The 13,599-nt window shown below is 38.3% G+C and overlaps 1 protein-coding gene across 6 annotated transcripts in view; it reads left to right on the forward strand.

Annotated features, from left to right (window-relative positions):
* Window positions 1-13,599, forward strand: part of DACH2 (dachshund family transcription factor 2) — a 497,031-nt gene that overhangs the window by 398,043 nt on the left and 85,389 nt on the right. For 3 of the 6 annotated variants that reach the window (XM_034781239.1, XM_034781241.1, XM_034781245.1), the window contains 2 exons: window positions 3,712-3,891; window positions 8,424-8,596. In XM_034781239.1, coding sequence (XP_034637130.1) covers window positions 3,712-3,891; window positions 8,424-8,596 — 353 coding nt within the window. The remainder of the gene's footprint in view (window positions 1-3,711; window positions 3,892-8,423; window positions 8,597-13,599) is intronic. The other 3 variants (XM_034781240.1, XM_034781242.1, XM_034781243.1) reach the window with 2 other exon arrangements.

Consider the following 13,599-nt stretch of genomic DNA (forward strand, 5'->3'; position numbering starts at 1 on the left):
TAGTAAAGAATGTAGGTCTTCAACAGCTTAATTATGACAGAAAATATGTTGTGTTTTTCCAAAGGCTACACTTTTTGGATTGAGCAAAAGACAGATTTATCTAGCCTGTTTAAATATACCTACTCCACCAAGTATGGGAGGGACCGATTTGCCTTTTACCATATGGTGCACCTTTCACATGATGAAGACCATAGGCCTAATTTTGCTTTCAGTTATGGCCATATAAACTATTGTATCCCAATGCAGGATTTAATATCATGTGTTTGTTTTATGATTACATTTGCTGTATTGATGATGCATATTCTCTCTGCACAAAATATGGGAACAGTTAACATTCTAACATCCAGATACAGTTTTTCTAATGAAAAATTGTATCTGGAACTGATTTTCAAATTTTACAACTGATTTAGTTGCTGTAGGTACTGACCTCTAATTATGATAATAATCAACAATTTGAGAATATGTATACTGTTGATGTGATGGGCTCACAATTCTACTCTTATACAGACAATAATTGTACATTACATTATGCTTTTAGCATTTGGTGTGAAAGTGTGTGTGTGTGTGTGTGTGTGTGTGTGTGCACAAATATTTCTCTGGAATTTTGAAGAAGTGTCTGAAATTAGAAGAGTATGAGATTTGGATCCTTTGCACTATGCATATTTAACTTATAAAATGAGCTCTTTGCTTTATTAGTGAAGTCAAAATTACTTCATTGCTGTCTTTATACAATTAGCTCCTAAGAACGATATAGAAAGTAGAGATTGGAATGGATTTATACTGTGTCTTGAGGCTTTTGCCTATTATTAAATTTACACTTAAATTTTTCATATTGTATCAAGCACATGAAGAAAGAGAGAATTATTTTCAGGCAAGGATAAAAGCCATCTTTTAAGATTCGTGTCCTTAACTGCTCAGTGACAATTCCATTAACAAGTTCTGCAACATAGTGCGTGTAGTGTCAGGGAAAAGGTTTTCTGGAAAAGGAGACCTGAGTTCTAGCTTCAGCTATGCCACTGGCCTGCAGATAACCTTGGCAAGTCATTTCAGTGCTCAGTGCCTCAGTATCACCATCTGTAAAATGGGGATAATGATACCTCGTTTGCAAAGTGCTTTGCGAGTTACTGATGAAAAATGCTATGTAAGAGCTAGGTGTTATTATTTATAATAGTTTTCTCTTTCAATGAATTACTCACCATGTAACTTAATTATGGAAACTGTGTCTGTCAGTCTTTACCACAGCAGGGTGTGGTGATATCTATGTAAATTTCAGACCCTATAATTAAATTTCACTTAGCATTCAACTTTGATTGTTTCATTAGACTTCCCTGTGAGCCGGACTTTTTTTCTCAAGGGAGAGTGGGTGTGGGTGGAGGAGACTTGCAGTGGTACTGCTACTGAATACAAGAGCAGATACCTGAGTAGAATGTGTCGGGGTGGGGGGGAGAGAAAGGGGATATTGTATTAGAACTTGGGCCCATGGTGAGGCATTGAAGGAAGGATAAACTGTTAGGAGTAGGTAATTATGTTTGGAGCTCTGGCCACTGGTAGGCCACTAGGGAAGAGAGCACAGCAGGTAAGGGTGTGCTTTCAGGCAAGGACTGTGATTTTTTCCCCTCATTTTTGAAAAATCACTATGACAAACTTCCTTAGCAATCAGTTTACATTTTGAAGGTAGTGGGCCAGATCCTCAGTCAGTTAAAATGGGCAGAGCTCCATTGAAGTTCATGACTCTGACTTCACAAGGAAAAAGATATGAAAATGTCTGGGGTCCTGAACAACAAACACTTAATGTTATAGTGGGGTTAATCATGTGTAACGTCAAGCTTGCTTGTAAACATTTGCAGGATTGGACCTTCTGCTTTGTAAAATAAAAGTTTATGGTCCAAGGACTGTTGAGATATTTCTACTTGATAAATTAATACCTCACAAACATGTATGTGTATACATTCTTTACATAATTTTGAAAATCTACTTTTAAATATTTAAGTGCCAGTGAAAGTTTAGGTCACTTAAGTACATACAAGCTGTACTTTGAACAATAATGCTTTTTAAAAAAAATATTAAACATTAGACTAAAATATTGAAAAAACATCTGGAAATGGTAGAAATCATTTAGCAAATCAGTTCTTAAAAAGTGTTCTTAGAAAATCATTTTTCCTCACTTGTTTAACTCGAGGAATATTTTATCAAATGTTAATGCTGTGAATAACTGAAGTTTCAGTTCAACGTGATTTGAAACAGCCACCTTAACAGTGGCAGGGCTACTGAGCACTGCTGTAATTATGCCATATTATATTACATCATATGGTATAATTTAGTGCTGTATAAATGTATCTTTCTTTGTCAATGTATTGCTCATCATTTTACAAATTACAAATCTGTAATGGTAAGGTAATTCATGGCTTGGACATGGTATTAAAATGATGGAGTGATTCCCATTTTGCACAATCATTGATCTTTCAGTCTTTTACATTTGGTAGTATTAATCATGTTTATTAGCTGAGTGTTACCATAAAGAATGTTGAATGTTTCTATGTGGTTACTTTCATCTTCAATTAAAATACATTTTTTTTTGCCTGCTGTCTCTATCCATTGCATCACAACAGTGTGTTACTGATTCTAATTGCAATTCAAGTTAATAAATTCTAGACAATATCAATACTGCAAGATACACAGTTTCTTATCATTCTTTAATCTAATCTAAAACATCCATGATGGAAGGAAAAGGAATGTACCTAAATTAACATTATGGCCTTTTTGTGTTCCTGAAATGTTCAACTTTTACAAAAAGTTGTTTAAAGGCTTTATTTTGTGGACCAGCCTCATTGCAAAATTCTTACCACACTCTACCTTACTGTGCTTTAATAAGAGGAGCATGTGATTATTCACGTGCATAACTGTCTGACATAGGGATTGCCATGAAACCAATACAAAATAAGATCTCTCCAGAAAAACAAACAGATTAGTATTACACTGTTTAATATGACATACTTTGCTTTCTCTCTTAGACATCAATTGCGGTGAACAAAAATTACATCCGAATGATACATATGAATGCCTCAAAGCTGACTATCTACAAGCTCAGTCTTTGAATCTCTCAATTATATTCAGAATTTAGCATTTAAGAGGAGCCTGGTCTGGTGCTCTGTGCACAGGACTGGAATCCAGGAGCTACTAAATTCTAATCCTGATGATAAATTGACCCATTTGATGGCCCAAGGCAAATCATTTAAATTCTCTGCACATGTTTCCCCATCTATTGCTATTTTAGTGCTAGCTGGTATTATTAATTTTTATTATTTTATTATTTAGCCACTCCTTGAAAAAAACTCCCACTGGGATTGTCAATGGTGAGGTCCTGTGTGTTGATTACAAAAGAAGAGTCCCTGTTTAGTTGTTATCACAACTAATTGTGAGTCCTTCCTGTTTGGGTCATTTTCTCCTTAAACATCTAGCTTTCTCTGTTTCCAGAAGGGGTACACGGTGTTCTAGTTAGGTTATTTGGCCTGGTTTATGATTATTAAATTATTCATTTATTTCAGGTGCAGCACCTACATGTCTTTTGGTGCTGAGTAATCAATAAACTATGACGTATTCCAAAACAAAAATTGAGTAATTTAGGATAATAAAAAGTGTGCAGTAAAGCTAGCAAAATCTCTTCAAGGGAAGAATATGGTATTTACAATATCTTTGTACACTGTTTTGCAGGTGGGAGTGAATCCTCCTGGGATAAAGAGAAACTTCAGTCTCCTATTACAACAGGATCACAGCATGGTGTTGGTCACGCCACGCTATCAGGGCAATCCAGCCTTGGGAGTGCACATCCCCTCAGTCCTCTCCAGCAAAATCACTTGCTCACCAACAGTACGTTTACTGTCCTTATAAATAGTAAGAAGACATTCTAAGATACAGACACCTTCAGTCTTATACTGTTTGTCTGTGAAGAAGGAAAGATATACAAGAAGTTGGTAACTAATAAATAGCATGTGATAACATAATGTGCTGGAAGAATTTAGCGCGCACACACACACACACACACACACACACACACACACGTGTCGGTAAATGCAGAGGCTGTAACTTGATTAAACTATTAACCAATGAGGAGCTATTCCCCGAACTAACTGGCAGAGCCATTCCATTGCAGAATAGCCCTGGTTTTTACAAACCTGAGGATGATGGATATTGCCCAGCCTATATCAAACTTGGGACAGATGTAATGTAAATCCCTAAAACAGAGCTCCAGGATGCTGGTTGGAAGGTGAAAAAACCCACACAGTAATTTGCCAGTTTTGCCAAAGGGGAAAAATCTCTTCCAGACACCAAATATAATTTTGGCAATAAGCATAGTCCGCAGCATCCTACAAGATCCAGCATAATATATAAAGGTGGGAATGAGTGGGACTAGACCAAAGGCAAAACGTCAGCGAGCCAGCAGTGGGTAGAAACAATTCCTTCCTCTCCCTACCTCTTCAAGGAGGGTGCCAGTCAGTCAGTCTGTCTAACCCCAGTCATCCAGTGATAGCAGGAATGGCTGGGACAAGTCAGAGCACACACTGTTAGACCCATTACATGCTATCCCTCAGAGCGGGAGGAGTAATCAGCAGGTGCCTGAGTTCCTTCTCCCTGCACCACTCCCATACTTACCATTTACACACCCCAGTTAGTGAAGTTTGACGTTAGGCCTGCCTAACTAAGTCTTTTGCATTTATACTATGTCACAGTGCAGCTAATGATTTGATTTAACATTAATGTAGGTATATCGGACTGTGAAATGAACGACCAAGCTATAAATATCACTTCAAGATTAATTCACTGTGTAGACACACTATCATAATAGTTTTACTAATGAATTGAATGGCTTTCTTTTATTGCTAACTCTAACTCCTTAAAAAATAAAGCTTGTGTTATTTCATACAATCAATATACTTTTTTATATATCCTAGTTTCATTGTTTTCAAATCAATAAAAGTTTTCCTGAAACTTAATGAGTTCTGCATCACAAACAGTAGCAAGTTTTCTGTATGAAGGCATTTATATAAAGGTAACTAGCATTCATTTTGGTAAATATGTACCCAAATGGTGGTGGTGAATTTTGCTCTTTTTCTAAGATCTCTCCTGTTTCCTGGATTAGGTACTGTAAAAATCCTCTCCAAATCTTGGAGTCTAAAAAAGTCAAGTTCTCTACTTCTATAACTTTACTGAGGTCGATGGAGTTACTCCAGCAAAAAATTTGGCCCCAAAGTTTTTGTAGTATTTTGTAAATAAAGAATTTATTATCCAGTTTTTGTTTTTGTAGTCTTTTGTAAATAAAGAATTTATTGTTCAGGCCAAAATGAAAATAGAATCAGTGTTAAAGGAAGAGGTGGGACATGATAATTGGATAAAAGATTACAGTGGGATGAAGGAATGGAAACACTGCTAAAGTTTGAAAAATCCTCATTGTTCATGTATGTATCTTTGTTCTGAGAGTTTTACAAATTGATTTCAAGGACTTACTTTTCACAAGTGTATGAAATGTCTTATTCATCAGAAATACCTTATTTTTAGGACCAGATACCTTGATCGCTATCTATGTAGTGTCACTGAATTTGGTGGAGAAGCCTAGACCATTTAAATGTTTCTTATTATAGGTGCTTGTCCCCTTTCACGCACAGTTAGGGTCTGTCATCTGATTAAATGGAGCAGACTGCAGGACTCTTATGTGCTATAGATGATTCTTTAATTTTATGTTCCTTATCTGTGGAATATGCACTTACATAATTCAGTATCTGCACGTGTTTTACATAGGAGGCAACTGTGGTCTTCCCTGTTTTGGTAATCTTTACAGATATTATTCAGTATTTTTCATTCTAAGTAGTTGTCTAAAGGCTATTAAGAGGTTTATTGAATATCAGACATTATGTCTGATGATTTGCAAGTGTAAGATGTATTTCCTTTATAGTCCTCAGAAATGCTTGACGGATTGTGTCTTAAAACTGGTGATGTGCTGTTATATTCTGTTTGTAGTTTGCATTTAGTTTGCATGTCAATTGGACTTTAAGTAGACATACAACTCAAAGTGGACAGATGGTGTCTGGGAGTTTTGGAACTCTATGGAGTATGAGGAAAGATTATTAGGCTGCTACAGGAGATATACAAGGGAACAAAAGCTTATGTATATAAGCACTGAAGGGATTGTCAGTATGGTTTGAAGTAAATGGAGATGTCCATGGACTTTGTCTTGTTACTATCTTTATTAACAATGACATGGACCATCTCATAAACAAAGTAATGTGAAGCATAACACACCGCAGTGAATGGATATAATAGTGTTTTGCTGATGGCTGACCAGGTGTAGTAAGGGTGTTCAGTTTTCAGATGATTCTGCCCTTTGTGGGCAGATGGTGGTTTATGTGTGTGTTTCTGGTGTCTGGTGGACCAAAAAATTGTGTTTTGAATGAAAGAAATTACGTAAGCAAGATCAGCTCTTGGTACTCTGACTGTAGGAATATAAGATAGGAAAACAATGATTTACCTTGTAATATGATAATGATTAAGGTAGAAGTACGGTAATAAACTCAGAGAAATATCTACAATAAATAGGCACGTAGTTTACAATTATGACAGGCTATACAATTATGTTATTTTCATATTTTGCCAGAGGTTAGTGATGATCATTTCTAATCTGCCTAAATTCCCTTTGCAGAAATTATTGAGCCATTTTGACTCTGTATAGTGGCAGAATTTGGTCCTGTTTGTGTTGAGAAAATCAGGTAATACTCGTAGGTAAATGGGATCAGGAAGTCTCTCCTGAGAAGTCTTAAGAATTAGGTGTTACTCAAAGTCAGAGCAGTTAAAAAGGTTTCTCAGTAGTTTAGTCGGTTTGTGCCACCTAAGTGTTGTGATCATCATTGAAAACTATATGATCTATTGTAAGACAAGTGATGCAGTATATATACATGTTAAGGCAGGGGTTCTCAAACTGGGGTTCGGGACCCCTCCAGGGGTCGTGAGGTTTTACATGGGAGGTTGCGAGCTGTCAGCCTCCACCCCAAACCCCGCTTTGCCTCCAGCATTTATAATTCTGTTAAATATATAAACAAGTGTTTTTAATTTATAAGGGGCGGGGTCACACTCACAGGCTTGCTATGTGACGGGGTCACCAGTACAATAGTTTGAGAACCACTGTGTTAAGGGAACATATGGTATTGGAATCTGATTCTCATTTACACCAGGACCACTTTACACCATTCTGGCAGTGTCAAAGAGCTTTAATGTGGACGTAAATGTAATTCACTCCTTTTCCAGGCCCCTTTATACTGCCATAGCAGTGTGAAATGGCTTCAGTGTAAATGAGAATTAGGTCCCTTGCCTTATGTGGAAATATTTTTTGTCTTAAACTGGAACACTGCACATCTCAATTCACAAACTTAGCTACCATCTTGTATTCAGTCCTTACTGGTCTAATCGTATTCAATAACACATCAAAATCTGGTCTCAAATTGCTGCATATATGTGATACTCAATAATGTTAACGGGAGTTAAGTGTATACACTGATGACAGAATAGACTACTGTATATATTCGTTCATAAGCTGAATATTTTTGGTAAAAAAGTGATGCATCAAAGAGCAGGGGTTGGCTTATAAACGGGTCTACACCAAAATGTGATGATTTTAAACTCTATGAAACCATTGGATTGAATATCTAATACATTGTCATTTTGTTTACCCGGAGCGTCTGCAGGCATGGAGCCCCTCAGCTCCCCGTGGCCATGGTTCGCCACTCCCACTGGCTGGGAACGGCAAACCGTGGACACTGGGAGCTGAGGGGCTCTGTGCCTGTGAACGCTCCAGGTAAACAAAACATGCAGGCCTGCCAGCGGCTTACCCTAATGGGCCAGGAGCCAAAGTTCGCCAACCCCTGAAATATAGGGTCGGCTTATGAAAGGGTCATACATTTTTTGGTATTTTTACCTAACCATCTTGGGGGGTCGGCTTATAAATGAATGGGCTAATGAACGAGTGTATATGGTATATTAATTAACTTACCCCTTGATCTATTTTAATATAATTGTAAGAATTTCTGCATGTCCCATGGATTTTTACATTGCTGATTAAAGGGGTCATTGAGTTTGCAGATTGTGGCATACCTGTTTTGTTAATATTGCCTGTTTGTTTACAGCTAGATTTGTCTTTCATTAATGCAGTACATATAGTCCTCTTATGGAATGCAAATACCATTAGCATGAGGCATTCTCTCTGACTTCTTAATTATTTTAAATGGCAATGTCGTATTAGTTATATAAATTTCAAACTCATAATAACGACAACCTAGACTAATTACTCTTTCTGTAGTATGATAGCTACGCTCTTGAGCTAAAGTGTTGGATTATGAAATGAAAGACTAACAAACCATCATGCCCACCATCTCTTTTAGGGATAGAGCTGCCATTTATGATGATGCCCCATCCTCTCCTCCCAGTCAGCCTACCTCCTGCTTCAGTTGCAATGGCAATGAACCAGATGAACCACCTCAATACTATTGCTAACATGGCTGCTGCAGCCCAGATGCATAGTCCTCTTTCCAGAGCAGGGGCGTCTGTTATTAAGGTAAGAGTGCAATATTTGATTTAGAAAACAATGATTTATGGATAAAAAACACACTCCCAGTGGCATTATACTGATTCCTTGGGAACATAAGTGAACAGCTATGTGTTTGTACAGCAGCTAGCACACTGGGTCCAGGTTCCTGGCGGGAGTTTCTAGGTGCTATTGCAGTATCAATAAATATTGATAACAACAATCACTAAGCAAATAAAGAAAAAGCAGCTCTGCTACTGATGCAAGTATGTAATATTATTAAAAACAGATACTAACATGGATTTTAAAGGAAAGTGCTACAGGTGATCCTAGGAATTCTAGTGCAGTGAGCCTTACTTCAGTATCTGAGAAAAAGTTTAGAAAATCATTAAAAGGACTTTAATTACTATAATACGAGATAGGACTCCTGCTTCTTTAAATGATGGATAAAATGTACTTAGACGTTCAGAAGACTTTTGATAAAGACTCTTGCAAGTAGGCTATTAGGAAAATTTGGTAACCACCTTGAAAGAGCAAGTCCGGTCATGGATTAAATTCTCAGAGGAAAGAGATTAGAAATGGGAGTGTGAAGGATCAAGACTGATGGATTATATTGAAGAGCAGGTAGCTACAATGTGGACATTTTTTGTAAAATTTCAGAAAAATGGCTTCTATCACCTTTTTATTTGCACAAAAAATAAAAAGGGTTTTTTGTCAGTTTTAATATTTGAGCATGTGTGTTTCTCTAGCAATTTTGAAAAATGTAAAAAAAAGTTTAGAAATTGTAGCACTATTATGGGGTAATTATATTCCCATTTTCTGTCTCTGGGTTTGTGTGTGTGTGTGTGTGTGTGTGTGTGAAAATATTATTTTAAATGTTAGGATTATTAGGTCCTAATTCTCTGTTGCTTTGCCTCTTGTATAATCATTTTCACTTGCACAAAGTAGGTGTTAAATGCTTCCATTTTGGCAATCGGGGGTTCTGATTTTTATTCCTGGCTCTTCTACTGACTTCCTGAATGGAATCTCTCAATATTATCCCCATTTTATAGAAGGGGAAGTTGGCCCACAGCTTCCCTTACCACCAGTGGGGTGGGGGGGTGTAATACCTCTGCAGCAGCAGTAGGTCCTGGAGGCATTCTAGCCAGAATTACTCCTGTCTGACGTAGGGAGATATGCAATGAGTGGCCACTGCCGCAGCCTTTCACAGGATACAGCATGCATCCTTTGCTATGTCGGTCTGTTTGGGGGTGTTTAGTGATGCCTTCCTCCCCTTTGTGTTCTGACTGCACAATGACTAAGACTGTGGCTGCCCCTTGTGTAAGTGTTCAAGGGAAGATGAAAGACTCCCTGTGTTCTGTCCTTGCTTCGTGCACCACAGTCTGGTCCTGAATGACTGTAAAGTGCAATGGGATTCTCAGATTAAATTAACTATATACAAGCAAAGTATTGTTTTTGTCATTATTCATTATTCTGTTGTTATATCACACCGGCTTGATACTCTTTAAATCCATGTAATACGAATGAATAAAACTGACCATGTTTTTAAATATATCATAATTATGACATTATATGGCTACTTAAAATGTAAAACTGAATTGAAGATACTGTTTACCTAATTCCATTATTAGACATCTAAAATACCATGTAGCCCATTTCCTATTAGTTTGTGAATGGGCTGATTTAAAAGGGATTTGAATGAAGTCATCATGCTTTTTATATCATATCTGCCATTTAGAAATAAGCTGTCCTACCAAAGTATGCATGATCAGCAAAGTTAACATTTAGTGCTCCAGAAAGAAATGTCATAACTATGAAATTTGATTTCTTCTTGACAGGAACACTATAAATTAGGCAGTCACAATGGCCAGACTCACAAAGCCTTCTTTGCCATCTATAATATAATCTAATGTGATTACAGTGGCACCTGCTAACGCTGCTATAGTTAAGGGTCTGTCAGTGTCTCCCATTATAAATCCCTACTTTCAGGGATTTACAGCTCAGCTGTAAAAACTTGCTCCAACTGAAACTTGGCTAAAAATTTTCAGAACTATCTGTTCAGTTAAGTTACAAGAGTACAAAATAAATGAAGTAATATGCTGTGATCCAATACTGTTTTGGCGTGTCTGTAATTTTTAAAAAAAATCTATTCATTGACATTATTTTCAGATCTCTAGACCATATGGTTGAATAGGTCCTTTATACATAAACTAAAACTTTTTTTCTTCTGAATTTTATGGAGCAGTTCTACACCAAGGCTATAAGTACTTTTCAGTCAGATTTTTATTATACAATGGATCCATAATATGCAAATATATATGACTATTAATATGCATTCACAGCATATAGTACACATAAAGGAGTTGTTAAGGTTTATGCTGAAAATACATATTAAATAGAATGCTCAAAATATTGCTAAATCTTTTTCATGTCTATTAAAATAATATTGGGTGCAAAGGAGCTGAGCATTCACAGTATATAAATGGATGCCAAGTGCCACTCATTCAATGCCACAACTCAGTGAGCATACAACTCAAGGTCTGTGTTAAAGATTTCCGAACCTTACTGATAAGATTTTGAACCTTTTACCCAGACCAGGGTCTTCATCCTAATTGTTCCCATGCAGGGGTGGCTTCAGACACCAGTGCACCAAATGCTTTCCTGGGGCGGCAAGCCGTGGGGAGCGGCCTGCCGGTCGCCGTGAGGCTTCGGCAGCAATTCGGCAGTGGGTATGCCGAAGGCGCGGGACCGGCGGACCTCCCGCAGGCATGCCGCCGAAGGCTGCCTCACTGCCGTGCTTGGGGCATCAAAATACATAGAGCCGCCGCTGTTCCCATGGGTGAAATCAGGCCTGCAGGGTTGCAGAGTGCCCTCCAACTATATCCAGCAATGAGGTCTGGACGCTCCAGTGGTGTCGCCAAACCAGAATAGGCCTTCAGCCCCCCAATTTATACAACCCACGCTCAGATAGGCTACAGAAATTAACTGTAAGGATCCAGTTCTTTTCTGCACCAAGCTCCACTGAGCACAGGAGAACTAGGAAGAATCCCATTAGGGAGCCAGTTATAGGTTCCTGTTTGTCAAGCTCCAGCTATTCCTCTGCTAGCCCTGCTGTAAGTTAGAGCAACCTTGGGCCCTAACTTACTCCAGCTGGCTATGGTCTCCAGAGCAACATACTCAAACTGCGGTTTTGGCACAGCAGAATTGTGGCCTGCAGACCCCTGACATATACTTTACACTAGGGTAGATGTTTGGATGTGGGATCTAGCTCCACTGGATTTACACCAGTCGAGCCGCAATTCTCAGCGGGCAGCTGCAGCCAGGTTCTGGCTCATTTGCTTACGCAGCACAAAGAATCCAGAACAGGGGGAGGAAATCTAGTCCTAAATTCTGTATAGATATCATCAGTGAAACTGTTTTTCCTCCTACCTCACTGGGTAAACTAGGAGCCGGCTTATCCAGAAATTGCTTAATGACTTTTATGGCCAGAAGGGTACTGTGATCATGTAATTAAAGACTGTATCATAATGCATACACACAAAGTGTCAGAATGAAGATTGCTTGGAAAGTCTTCATTCTGGTATTTCCTAGCTTTTGATTGCTTTACTTTACAACCTTCATAATGTTCTTTTCATGTAGGGGTTTTCATGTAATTTCCTATGTTTTTAAAAACTTAAATATCGACAAAACAAAAATGCCATCATCTGGAATCATATTGACCCCACATCAATAGGGCTGGGATCTTTAGATCCTCAGCACAGTCCTCTGTTGTTTGAGCCAACATAGTAACTGGTGGCAGTAGAAGTCTGGTGTCGTATATGTGGACCTGCCACTAGAGCAGGGTGGAGACACAAAAACCAGTGGGTTTCACTGCTCTTTACAAGACAGCAAAAGAATGTTTAGACTCGGGAGTAATTGGTTCAATTCCAGTTTCTGTAGGGGAGTGTGCTCGAGTGATTAAAGACCATTCTGCTCTGCCCCTAACCTCTCCCTATCTCCTTCTGCCCCATCCAACCTCTCCTCCATTCCTTCCCCTCTCCCCTCTCCTGCTACCATCCTTCTCCTGCCACTGTCTCCTCTCCTACCCATCCAACTCCTGTCCCTTTCTTCCCCTGCTCCTGTTCCTTTCCCCCGCCCACCCTCCTGCCCGCCGATTGCTTTAACCCACCCTCCCTGTTTGCAGATGGTGGAGGATTGTAGAGACTCAAGACTACTGTGTTCAATACCAGGTTCTGGAAGGGGGTGTGATCCAGTGATTATAGATCCTTCCTTTTGCCTCTGTGGCAATACACACAGAGACAATATTGCTTCTCAGCAAAACTGTTGTAAGAATTTTTTAACATGGGGAAACATCATATTTTCCCTAATCTCATTCTCAGAAATGGTTCAACTATTTTAGCTGAAATTCTCTCCCACCCTCTACACCCCCCTAACCTAACTCATTTACTCATTCATCCTTGGGTGGAAGCCTGACGTGGAAAATTTAACCCAAAGCAGTTGTAAAGGATGTATGACATAAATTTTAAATTCCCTAATGAGAAGAAAGATGGGCTATGTAATCATTACTGGGCAGTGCTGTTTTCTGTGGGCTGTATAACTCTTATACTCAGTATTTATTTATTTACTGACAGAGAGAAAAAAATCTCCCAACCTCAAAATTCTCAAAAACAGTTCCCCAAAATACAAAAACACAGATATATTTTAAGGATTAATACATGTTTACTTTTTCCTCTCTATGCCCACCCAACATTTTGAAATACTTTCAGAATAAAGTTCAACTTTTTAAATCTAAATGTATGAAAATTATAACTTTTGATCACATTTATTTTTATTCTTTTCCGTCTTATACAATTAATTCATTGTTGCCAACTGGTAGATGAAATGTTTGCTGGAATGTCAGGGAAAGATCATACAACAGAGAAAGTAATTTGAGATAACTTTTTTCGTGGCTAATTTGAATAGCTGAGTCCATTGCAAGAAAGCAGAGGATGTGCAGTCATATATCTTTTTATCCATTGCCATGCAGGTTACTG

Source organism: Trachemys scripta, chromosome 9, assembly GCF_013100865.1.
Source record: "Trachemys scripta elegans isolate TJP31775 chromosome 9, CAS_Tse_1.0, whole genome shotgun sequence".
NCBI lineage: Eukaryota > Metazoa > Chordata > Testudines > Emydidae > Trachemys > Trachemys scripta.